This window comes from Fusarium oxysporum, chromosome IV (assembly GCF_013085055.1).
Source record: "Fusarium oxysporum Fo47 chromosome IV, complete sequence".
Classification (NCBI taxonomy): domain Eukaryota; kingdom Fungi; phylum Ascomycota; class Sordariomycetes; order Hypocreales; family Nectriaceae; genus Fusarium; species Fusarium oxysporum.
In genome coordinates this window covers 3,887,634-3,899,293 of record NC_072843.1, presented here as the reverse complement: position 1 = coordinate 3,899,293, position 11,660 = coordinate 3,887,634, and the positions used below count along the sequence as shown (strand labels likewise).

Genomic DNA, 11,660 nt, shown 5'->3' with positions numbered 1-11,660 from the left:
ATTTATTGTCCATCGCGCAATTTCCAATGCCTCTTTCCAGCCTGGAGGGAGCGGTATGCGACCACTCTTAGCCGCAGCCAGCAAGACTAAAGCTTTGGTCACACAAGAACGGGCAATATACCACGTCCCATGATGCCGATTATGACCGTAAGTTCGGAAGAGATGCTCTACACACAACTCCAGACACCTCTGCGCCAGTGGCATAGCTCGACCGTAGTGTTCATCTTCTGGAGATTGGTGGAGTATGTAGAAGAGGAAGGGACGGTGTATCCATTCTCGACAAGATAGTTCACGATTCCTCAAAAACTGTGCCAGCTCGTTGTTGGTGTGGACTGCGTTCTTTGGGTCGATTTGAGGTGGAATGTGCGAATACCTGGCACACATTAGCGTCATTTCTATGCTTAAACGAACGACTTACCAAAGATCTATTTGTTCGTTGAACTCTTTGCAATGCTCCATAGCTTTACAGATATTATCACTCCAACCGTGCTCTCCGCTCCGGGCCATTACAGCCATGGCTCGGTTCATCATCCTTCGATAAGAAATCTCTGCCAAATAATAGAACCAACTCTTCTCCTCTTCGGGGACAATATCGTCGTCCAATGTGTCACCCCGATCATAGGCCGATGGAGAGGTCAGTTCCGTTGGTGGAGAGGGGAACATGTCTGGATAGTCACACTGTGTGATACCGCTTGGCGGCAATGGTATCTCGTACCGTAATTCACTATACCAAACTTCATCAACCAGGCTATCGAAAGACAAAAGATTGGTTTCACTTACTATTCTGTTTTAACACAAGACCAATACAGTCTTTGTTCAAGTCGACGGGTTTCCTGTGTGGTTGCCTCACTCGACTTCTTCTGACTGCGAGTCCAGAGGATGTTTCGCAAATCGACACAAGCGCGATTGAAGTGAAACCAGGCCTGGAGTGGACGAATGCAGTACATCTCATATATACCACAAAGGAATAGGCATTGTATATATAAGAGTGATGGCTGGAGCAGTCCCAGTCGTTTCTTTGCGGCTAGATAGTATGATGCAGCGGTGTCTGGGTCTATAGTAGTGGTTGTCGATGAGCGCGTTGAGGCAGGAGAGCCGTCAAGGTCTGCCTCCGTGTGAAAAGGTACCGATAGGCATGCAATTGCGCATGATATCAGCTTAGGATGATCAGTATGATCCATTGAAGCGAATAGAGTGAATGCTTACTACAAGGCAAGACGCGCCATCCCATCGTGGCCCATTCTCAGCTGCTTCTCTAACCTTCTTCTTGTAATCCTTGACATCCAAAATTGGGTTCTTAACATGTACATATGCCAGAAATCGTTTTGAAAGTTGAATGAAGTCCTCTTCCTGAACGCCCTTTCCTCCTGAGACGCCCCGGGCATCACTGGGGCCTGCTTCTACATCCTCATTTAACTCGAGAACGAAGGAGTGGACTTCAGGCACCAAGTCTTGAAATATAGGCCACCGCATAATACTCTCGCAATTGTTAGATGTCGAGGGAAAATCCAGGCGGTCAAGGACCTGCAGGATATCATTTTCAGGCACATGTGTCGTTGGGTCGCTCGATGCCTGTATAGGAGTGACACGTAATGGCTGACTGATGGCGGCCTGTCTTCCTGACGAATCAAATGGTTCACTCGGCCTGGTAAATGAGCCTGATTCATTCACGAGTACTGCTAAAGGTCGAGACTCAAGTAGAGATACAACATGATTGAGCCGATCCAGAATGGTCAAACTGGCTGGGTCGTAGCTATCCAATACATTAGCCGATCATGATGATCATCCGCCTGCTACTAACCTTGAGTAATCGCTATCAGAGCCAGAGCCAGGATAAACACATTGAGCCCCGTTCCTGGAGCAGAACCCACAGACTGGACGAACGTTGTCGCACTTGGTCTTTCTCAATCGGCAAGATTGGCAAGCCGTCACGGCACGTTTCCGGTGGTACATGGCTGCCGTGCGTTGTCGCTTATTGCCCTGCCCCTGCTGATCCGAGGAGCTGGTACCGCCCTGGCTGAACATTGTGGAGTGAGGTATTGGAAAGGATCTTGCATAAGGTAGATGGAAAGTCGGGGAGTAGCGGAGATCTTAAGTTTGTGGTGGTTTCTCTTAGTGCCATTTTGGTCTCGCGGAGTATCGGAGACTAACTTGGATTGGATAGTGTTAGTGTCAACTGGTGTTTGAATGCGGGGAACGGGGTACCCTACATCCCCTTAGCACTATCTTAAGGGCGATCGCATGTTAAAAGTCCTTCTCTTAGGCCTCATGTTATGATGTTATTGGATAATATGTGATTAACAGTTCAAGGCTATGATATTTCACCAAGTAATTTATGCTCTTCTAGGTATTAGTTCCAGATTGTGCTCTAGTCTTAGAACATACAAAAGGCCTATCGCTTGATCTTTGCTTATAGCAGTCTCTTCTTGTGTTATCAGTGAATGCATATATTATTCGTATCTATCTAGTCCTGAGGAAACCTAGCTCCTCCTTGCCTTCTAACCTCATCCATAATCTCCATGACGCGAATAGTCTCAGCCCACGGCATAGTATCATTCTCAACCTTACCAGCAGCAATATCCAAAGCCACCGCATCAGCTTCCCAGTAAAATCCCTTGCCAGGTCTCTCAAACTCATACTTCTTCCCCTCAGTCTCTCCGTCCTTGTAAACAGTGAATGATGCAGGGACTGAACCCGCGAATCCTTCTACAATGATATGGCCCTTGGTGCCTTCAACGCGGCAGAAAGCCTCTGGGGTTTTGACCTTTGAGTTGGAGGTCAAGATACCCTGCTTTCCATCAGGATATAAGAGGATGATCGAAGTGCCGATGTCGACGCCGTCGACGAGAGTTTGAGCAGCAGTAATCTTTGGTATAGTGGCTTTTTCGCCCACACCTGCATCGAGGGTCACAAGGCCCCATGTCAGGCTGTAGATACCAATGTCCAACAGGCTGCCAGCACCAAGAGATAAGTCTTTCAGTCGTGAATCGGGACCCCTTGATTCGATGTTCTGGTTCATGGCAAAGTCTGCAAATACACGAACTACATCGCCAACAGCCTTGTCCTCATGGATGATCTTCTGGAGAGATTTAACCAGAGGAAAGAAACGCGTCCACATAGCCTCCATGATAAATACTCCCCTCTTCTTGGCTGCATCCAGAACCTCTCTTGCCTCCCTGGCGTTGAGAGTAAATGCTTTTTCGCATAAAACATGCTTTCCGTGCGAAATCGCATCGAGGCAGTTCTTCTTGTGAAAGCCATGAGGAGTTCCGATGTAGATAATATCAACATTGGGATCTTGGTAAGCTTGCTGATAGCTTCCATAGATGGATGGAAGTTGAGTCTGTCCTGGCATATGTGTCTCAACAAACTTTGTGCCCTTTTCAACCGAAGACGATCCAATGGCTTGTATGTGATGTGTTGCTTGGGCATCCTTTCTCTCAATGAGGAGGTCCTGGATGAACCATGATGAGATCAGACCAGTGCCGATGATGCCCCATCGCAGAGTTGGTTTTGACTGAGACATAGTGATAAGATTCTGGAAGAGAAGTAACAAGGTGTGTGAAACAAAGACTATTGGAAGTAAGAAGGGCGAAGGTTGCAGGGTAATAAACGAAGGCATCGAGATTCACATCATCCATCAACTTCGGCTAAATGCAGTCCGAGATGGAGTAACTTCTCCGCTGTTTAGCGTAACTCCGCTACTCCCCGATTACAACCTCGTTATGCCGGCATAACAACGGGAAATCTCCTGGTCCTGGACCTTGTCATGGTCCGGTCATTAAGCTTAATGCGGATAAGTTAAGACCAACCACGGATATTCGATCACTGTTTGAATCATCATATTTCCGAGGACTTGTCACGATCTCTTGTGCGTTATTGAGGCATGAAGATATCATAGTGGCAGATGGATCGACTGGAAACACTCAAGCCATAGTTAATGTATCGATAAGTGCTAATCCGGATCGAAACATAATGTCCCTGGCAGTAACCTAATGGGCCAATATAAAGTTGCAAATCATCTTCTTATACAGCGCTCCAAGCACCTCAATTCTCCAATTAAATCCATAGTGGTACGTTGACCCTAAGTACCGTGTATGGAAGCTTAGTTGGCGATCTCAACCTGCTTCGCATTGCCGCCCTTCTGCTCAGTGTTCTCCTCTCCAATAGCCGATTCAACCCTGGCCAACTTATCCTGGTCATCCAACTTTCCTTCAAAGACTTCTCGGATCTCCTCGAGCGTATGGCCCTTCGTTTCGGGGAACAAGAACCAAATAATGACGAAAAGAACTGCGAGGATACAACAGAAGACAATGTAGTATTTCCAAGTGATAGCCTTCATGGCGATTGGGTTCACCTGGTTGCCGACAATGAGACCAGTGAAAGATGAGATATAAGTGATGGAAAGGCCACGTCCTCGGAGGGTATACGGAAAGATTTCGACAGGGTAGGCTTGGAGAAGTGGTGTCCAGGCGATGTCGTAGAATAGATAGAAGATGAAGATGAAAGCAACCACTGCACGGCCTGTCGACTCATCATGGCTGCTGACGAAATGCGCCGTAAGGCCGGTCCAAATGATATAAGAGACAAGCATGCCACCCGTGGAGAGCAGAAACAGAGTCCGGCGCCCGAGTCGATCAACCATCATGGCTCCCAGGAAAGTCGAAGCGAGCCAATTGAAGATCTGAAGAAGTCCATTGATAAGAGTCTGGTCCTTAACCTTGGTAATACCGATCGTGTTGAGAACCAGAACAAGATAATAGCTGACGACTCCGACACCATTCCATTGAGCAAACCAACCAACGATGACAGCAATAAGCGTGCGCTTGCGGTTGGCTGGAGTGCGGAATAGTTCGGCCCATGAGACGGCAGAAATAGCGTCGGCTTCCTGGGTAAGTGCCAGCTCGATTTCTTGCATCTCGAATTCGACGAGGGGAGACTCGAGATCGCCGCCTGCGTGGAACTCAGCAAGGACTTTTCTAGCTTCCTCTTTGCGGCCTTTGGAAACAAGCCATCTGGGTCGGTTATGTCAGCTTCTTATAAATCGTAGATTGATGCGACGTTCTTACCTGGGGGATTCTGGGAGAAAATAGAGACCCAAAAGCTGAATGACAGGTAATGCACCTTGCAGGAGAGATGGGATTCGCCAGCTCCAAGTCGTCGGGTTCTTGAAGGTGCCATAAGTACACCAAGCGGCGAAAATAGAGCCAAAGTACTAAATCCGAGATACATGATTAGCATGCTGCACAATAGCCCGAAACGTGATAGAATCCAGACTTACGAAAAAGGTGTTATACAAAGCTGTTACTTTGCCTCGCTGAGTTGGGTACGCAAGCTCAGTAATGATGATAGGGCTAGGTTGACCGATGAAGCTGGTGAAGAAACCTAACAAGGCTCTTGCAATGATGAAGCTGTGTAGGTTCTGTGACAGACCCTGCAGAGTTGCAAAGCCAATGCAGGTGACGAGACCAATAAGGATAGGGAGCTTACGTCCCCAGCGATCACAGACATAGGATACCACGAAGAGGGAGACGACTTTGCCAAGGGGATATACAGAGTTCATTAGGCCGAGAAGGGCACCCTCTGGACTACCGAAGAACTCGCGCCATTGAGGCAAGGTTTGGAGACCGTTCATCATTGATCCTAGACCATGTCAGAGTTGGACCTGGAACCTTGAGGAGAAAAAAGAGTATACCATCGTAGCCAACGGAAGCGGAAGAAAATAGAGGGACCAAAAGGCATAGGTTCAGCTTGATCAGATGCCAAGTCATGTACCATGACTTTGGATTCTGAGGGAGAACCTGCGTAGGAGAGCCGTTAGTCTGTGAGACGACGAATGGGAGGGGGAGAGTGGGAGATGGGATGTCGTACTCGTGAGAGCTCCGATCCAACAGCCAATTCGGCTTCTTTCTTGCGTGAAAAGACACCCATAATCCCAAGCCAGAGTGGAAGATGCAAGATCGAGACGGGTAGTATAACGCGTCAAAGAACCACAATAACTTGATGATTTGCGGGAATGAAGAGGTCCACAAGAGGGGGATGACAAGCTCCTTTTAAAGCATTCAAGTGCTCATCTAGACCCCGGATTTTCGTTCCCTGTAACCGAGGAAACTGGGTGACCCCATGGGGAAGAAGATAAAGTATGGTTACATTTTAGCATGGTGCGAAGCCAGGGATCGAGTCATGATCCTTTCGCGGAGTAGCGGAGCTGAATGCTCTTTTGGTGTCGGGGAGTAGCGGTATGTGGGGAATGCAGATGGGGGAGTGATACTCCAACCCACTGGGGACTACGTATTGATGACAGAGGAGATGAAGGATAAATAGCTCTTACTTCAACACATCTAGGCTTTAACTTATACCCTTTTTGTTACAGTCTTCAAGAGTCTAAGACATTGCGATCAATCATTCAATCCCTCTTTCACTGCATTACCATGTCAGGCACATCAGATCGCATCCTTCGGGTTGGAATCATCGGCTGTGGTGAGATCTCGCAAGTCGCTCATATTCCCAACATCAACTTCCTGTCCCACAAGTTCCAAACAACCTATCTCTGCGATATTTCGAAACAAGCTCTAGCCCACTGCGCCATCAAAGTCCAGGGCGGTACTCCCAAGACAACCACCAACCCTAAAGAACTTTGCTCCTCACCAGATGTCGACGTGGTTTTGATCGCCAACGCTGACGCATACCACGTTGAACATGGCATACTCGCTCTCAAGAATGACAAGTACTGTCTTATCGAGAAACCAGCTGCGACTTGCTTCCGAGACATAGACAGACTTATTGAGGCGGAGAAGGCTTCAAGGGGCAAGGTCTTTGTTGGGACAATGCGACGCTACGCTACTGCTTTCATCGATGCCGTGGAAGAAGTTGGGGGCATGGATAAGATTCAGTATGCGAGAGTCAGGGACATCATTGGGCCTAACTCTACCTTCGTTGAGCAGAACGGCACATTTCCTCAGAAGTTCAATGACTTCTCTGAGGAAGATGGCCAGGATAGGAGCCGTCGGGAGGCTGATATCTTTGAACAAGCTCTTGTCAAAGAGTTTGGAGTGCCAAGTACACCTCAGTCACAAAGAATGCTAAGAGTTCTGGGAGCGTAAGTCATCTTCACTATATAATACAGTATCAGTGCTGACTTGATGATATAGTCTTGGAACTCACGACCTTTCGGCAATGCGCGAGATTCTCGGCATGCCCAAATCCGTAGCCGGCGCTGTCCTAACACTCCCCGGTATCTTCAGCGTGCTATTCCAATACGATGACTTCCCCGTCACGTATGAATCAGGTCTCAGCGGTGTACCTCAGTTCGATGCACACATCGAAGTCTACTCAGCTAACAAAATCGCGAGAGTCAACTTTGACTCTCCTTACGTCAAGGGCCTGCCAGTCATCATGACGATTCGAGAGAAGATTGGTGAAGGTGGATTTCAGGAGAGGATCATCAGGAAGACGTATGAGGATCCGTATACATTGGAGATGCTAGATCTTTATGACTGTGTCGTTGGAGGGAAAGTGCCCAAGACGAGTGCGGCGGATGCTAGGAAAGACGTTGAGCTGTTCCAGATGATCTTGAAGGCAGGGGCTGATAGATTTAAGTCTTAGGCAGGTTTATAGATAATATCATTGTAATGATTGCGACGACTCTTTTGTGTTATATATAGAAATAAACTCAATTAAATCCCTTTCTTCGTAGCGAAATTCGATACTTCAAGATGCCAAGCTATACATTCGTCATAGGGTTGGGGAGCTCAGCCAGATTTACAGCGAAGACTCAACCCCGCACAACTCAACAAGATCATCACGACGTCAACATTATCGTCACGCTGGAAGTCATGCAAGCAATACCTACGTTATCTCCCCTATCAGACTTCATGGCCTCGGAATGCGAGCTTCCTGGCTACAGACACGATGCGCCTCAGACCAGACTACCTCTCAGAGCCTTCGACAAGTTTATACTGCCAAGTTTTCTCTGGCTGCACCTGGAAGCTGTGCTATGGTTCATATACGCCGAGCGCCTTTGGGGAGTTGACAGCCATATCCTTCGAACCATCCTGGTACTTCTCTCTCTGGCTTTGTTTGTCTTGCCCTTGTTCTTCCGCGGATGGATAAGCAGTATCAGTCGACTTAAATTAGCCGTGACGGGAGCTTTACTGCACCAAATACTGCTCCTGGCTGCGGCAGTCCCTCTGTTCATAAGGGAACTAATTTTCCATATTCGCTACTGGGAATTGACGCGTTTTCTTTGTTGTGTCACTGTCCTGTTTGTGGCGGCTTCGATGGGAGTCTTGAGATTGCTGCGTTGGCACTACTTCGTCGACGACGGCCCAGAGAGAAGGCTTTCGTTAAGAGAAAATTCAAAGGCTACACTAAGATGAACATGGCTAAGCGGCTTTGTAATTGAGTAGTCACCCAGGCGATGCCTTTACAAGGAATGCTTGAGACCCTGTTCTTATCAATGGCTCACAGAATCAATTAGCAGAGACTCAAGATTTTTTTAAAGGAGTGTATTAGTTAGATTTTTATCGTGTCCGACAAAATCAATGCTCTAAATAAGTAAATATCAAGAATAGTAGCTCAATCAAATGCCATAATAACTCATAAAGGACTGTTCCAAACAAAATCGACAAACACCATATCTATCTATGCACGCTAGTAATGTTCTATGCAACGCTATGCCAATGTAAAACCATTACTGGAAAATTTGAAGAGAAGAATGCCTCTTACTTGGGGCAGACGGGCTTCTTCTGAGAGCAGGCGTCCTTCTTGCAGCATCCCTTGAAGCCGTTGGCGCAGACCTGGAAGAAACCGGTACCAGGGCGGCAAGTACCATCAGAGCGAGCCTTGACCTTGAGAGTCTGGGCGGGCTCGTAGGTGCCGGTCTTGTAGTCGGGGCACCAGGTGTTACCGCAGGCATCGCCCTTGCAGCAGCCGCGGAAGCCGTTGGAGCAAGATTGGAAGAAGCCGGTTCCGGGAGGGCAGACGGTGGGGTCATCGGAGCGCTTAGCGATGGCGTCAGGGCAGATGGGCTGAGATTGAGAGCAGGCATCAGACTTGCAGCATCCACGGAAACCGTTGGAGCAAGACTGGAAGAAGCCGGTTCCAGGGGGGCAGACGGTAGGGTCGTCAGATCGCTTGGTCTTCTGATCGGGGCAGACACCAGCGTTGCCAGTGCAAGCATCAGATTTGCAGCAGCCGCGGAAGCCATTAGAGCAGACTTGGAAGAAGCCGGTACCAGGAGCACACTGTCCATCAGGGAGAGAAGCAGGAGCAGTCTTAGTGGTAGTCTCAGGCTTGTGCTCCCAGGTCTCAGGCTTGGGCTTGGGGGCCTCGGGCTTGTTGTCGGGGCAGACACCAGCGGTACCGGTACAAGCGTCAGACTTGCAGCAGCCTCTGAAGCCGTTGGAACAAGACTGGAAGAAACCGGTGCCGGGAGCGCAGACAGTAGGGTCGTCAGTGCGCTTGACCTTCTTGTCATCAGGGCAGATAGCGTCCTTGCCAGCACAGGCGTCGGACTTGCAGCAGCCCTTGAACCCGTTGGAGCAGACCTGGAAGAAACCAGTGCCGGGGGCGCATTGGCCCTCAGGAAGAGAAACGGGAGTAGTCTCAGGCTCCCAGTGCTCTTCTTCCTCTTCCTCGGTCTCGGTAGCAACAACAGGCTTGGTGATAAAGACGGGATCGCAAGTACCCTCGACGAAATCAGTGCACCACTTTATGGCACAAGGATCAACGGAGCAATAACCGCGGAAACCATTGTTCGCACAAGTGTAGAACTGGCCAACACCTGAACACTCAGTCTGAGAGCGGGCGGTAGGTCCAGCAGAGACATAGCCAGCAACGGCAACAAGAGCAAAGATTGTAGAATGCATAATGGTATGAGATTGTCGAAAAATTAAAACAGTTTTTTGTTTGAAAGCGACGAAGAAACTGTGACAGACGACTGAGAAGAAGCGAAGGTTTGTAAGGAAATAAGACCTGACAAAGGAAATAAGGAAATAAGAGAAAAAGGAAAAAAGTTGTTGATTTGATGTTTTGTGATGTGATGATGAGAAGAAAAAATCCATTTCGACGAGAATTCGTTGCTCTCTTATACAAGATTTGCATCCCAAGTGAAGCTGTCTGAATTCAGTAAGTGTCTGCATGCTTAGTCTCCGACTCCCAGCGGAGGAGGCTGTGATGTCTCACAGCCCTCACCAGAGTAAGCCGTCAGATCGGGCTCAGCCCCCCAGCCCCAAGATCACATTAGCCCTATTTTAAGCTTAAGGGCTCGGTGCAAATTAGGTAAAGTGAGTTTTTTTTCTGCAGAAAATGGTAACTGCGCCGTCCGGATGGTCTGGACTGGCCTTTACAGCCCTGTGACGATTTTAGTGGCATTTAGCTTGAGCTGTCGAAGCTATTGCCAACATTCCCACAGTTTGGTGGATGGTCAAGATGGTCAATCATTGGAGCAGTAGGTCTAGTCAAGTGTAGCTTATGATTTACTTGTTTTCGGGGGAGAGCTGTTCGGGTCTGCGGCATTTAGAATGGAAAGCCTCGATAGACTAAGATTCAAGCTTATTGTCACTAAACTCGACAATTTCCTCGGTTCAGCTCACTACCGGATCTAATTGTTCTTCGGGGGCCATGGCGCAGCAGCTCAGATGGAGTTCTGTTCCCAAGTAAGGACAGCTTACGCCGAGCATCCATCGGACTGTCGGTCATAATGGTACTTGTGCAACGGAAAATATCAGCTTACTAAAGACAGACAGAGTTTTGGTGTCACGTACTAAGCCTTAGCATGGCAATAAGCGGTCAAAAACCATGCGCACTACGCCATGGCTTATCCCTCGAGGATGGTCATTGGAGCTGAGATGGTGGTGCATCAGCTGGATTGGAGGATGGTTTACAGCTCAAGCTTACCAGCGGCGGACATTGCCGTACTGTGTTTTCCCGCCCCCGATGTCTTGAAGTGTGCCGTATTGCATGTCAGATTCTTCTGTATAGCGGATTCTCTGGAGCTGAAGTCATACGTAATCGGCCACCAAAAGGCGATATCTCATGCAGATGGAACTTCGGCTATTCATGATCCTTCCTCGGGTCTTGACCCGACTCTGCCATTGTTGCATAATGGCTCCTCATACTGTGAGAAGTGGTAGCTTCAGAAAGCTATGCTGGCATTCAACCCAACGCTCGAGCTGGCTACTAGCGGACGCCATTTTGCTAAGGGAAGCCATTATCTAATGGTGACGCCCTCATCAAGCCGCCCAATGGCCGAAAATTTCCAGAGGCCTCACTTTGACTAACAGCTGAAGTCACCAATTTATTAGGTTCTTGAACAGAACAGTTTATACTAAACGTGGCTAATAAGTTACCATTAGGATAAGATGTGCCTTGAGGCACGGGATTTGTTGCTTTGCGATGCTTGCTGGTATCAACATTTCAATTTATGCCCAATGATCCTAGAGCTGCAAATTAAGACTAGACTTTTTCCAATGATAGTAAATATCTTGTCCTATAACTAAAAACTACTCTCAATGTATGAGACTAGGTATTCAATATGATGAGATGGCTTGATCCTTCGACGCGTGGACACGACTTTGATAATCTAAAATTTGATCCAGAATAACAACACGTACTTAAGAGCTGTAGGCAAACAAAAATAACAATGCATATCTCCTGTT

The 11,660-nt window shown here is 48.1% G+C and overlaps 5 protein-coding genes across 5 annotated transcripts; 1 reads left to right on the top strand and 4 right to left on the bottom strand.

The window, feature by feature from the left end:
• Positions 1–67: 67 nt before the first annotated feature.
• On the bottom strand, positions 68–2,025 carry FOBCDRAFT_249941 (uncharacterized protein; the record flags this gene model as incomplete). Its single annotated transcript, XM_059610891.1, has 6 exons — positions 68–86; positions 176–373; positions 419–748; positions 781–923; positions 1,207–1,753; positions 1,802–2,025. The coding sequence occupies 6 exons, from the start codon at positions 2,023–2,025 to the stop codon at positions 68–70; spliced, it is 1,461 nt and encodes a 486-aa protein (XP_059467108.1).
• Positions 2,026–2,432: 407 nt separating this feature from the next.
• On the bottom strand, positions 2,433–3,623 carry FOBCDRAFT_221922 (uncharacterized protein; the record flags this gene model as incomplete). Its single annotated transcript, XM_031178261.3, has 1 exon — positions 2,433–3,623. A coding segment is annotated over one exon (1,159 nt), but the record flags the coding sequence as incomplete, so codon positions are not given.
• Positions 3,624–3,932: 309 nt separating this feature from the next.
• On the bottom strand, positions 3,933–5,992 carry FOBCDRAFT_249939 (general substrate transporter). The gene is made up of 5 exons (XM_031178262.3): positions 5,872–5,992; positions 5,696–5,801; positions 5,282–5,643; positions 5,070–5,215; positions 3,933–5,015 (listed from the first exon to the last, which is right to left on the bottom strand). Exons 1-5 carry the CDS (start codon positions 5,929–5,931, stop codon positions 4,106–4,108), a joined length of 1,584 nt encoding a protein of 527 aa, XP_031044149.2. The 5' UTR covers positions 5,932–5,992; the 3' UTR covers positions 3,933–4,105.
• A 370-nt stretch (positions 5,993–6,362) lies between these two features.
• FOBCDRAFT_260125 (uncharacterized protein) lies at positions 6,363–7,644 on the top strand. Its single transcript, XM_031178263.3, has 2 exons — positions 6,363–7,099; positions 7,152–7,644. Exons 1-2 carry the CDS (start codon positions 6,432–6,434, stop codon positions 7,603–7,605), a joined length of 1,122 nt encoding a protein of 373 aa, XP_031044150.2. The 5' UTR covers positions 6,363–6,431; the 3' UTR covers positions 7,606–7,644.
• An 848-nt stretch (positions 7,645–8,492) lies between these two features.
• FOBCDRAFT_221919 (uncharacterized protein) lies at positions 8,493–10,035 on the bottom strand. The gene has a single exon (XM_031178264.3). It carries the CDS (start codon positions 9,867–9,869, stop codon positions 8,724–8,726), a length of 1,146 nt encoding a protein of 381 aa, XP_031044151.2. The 5' UTR covers positions 9,870–10,035; the 3' UTR covers positions 8,493–8,723.
• Positions 10,036–11,660: the final 1,625 nt, after the last annotated feature.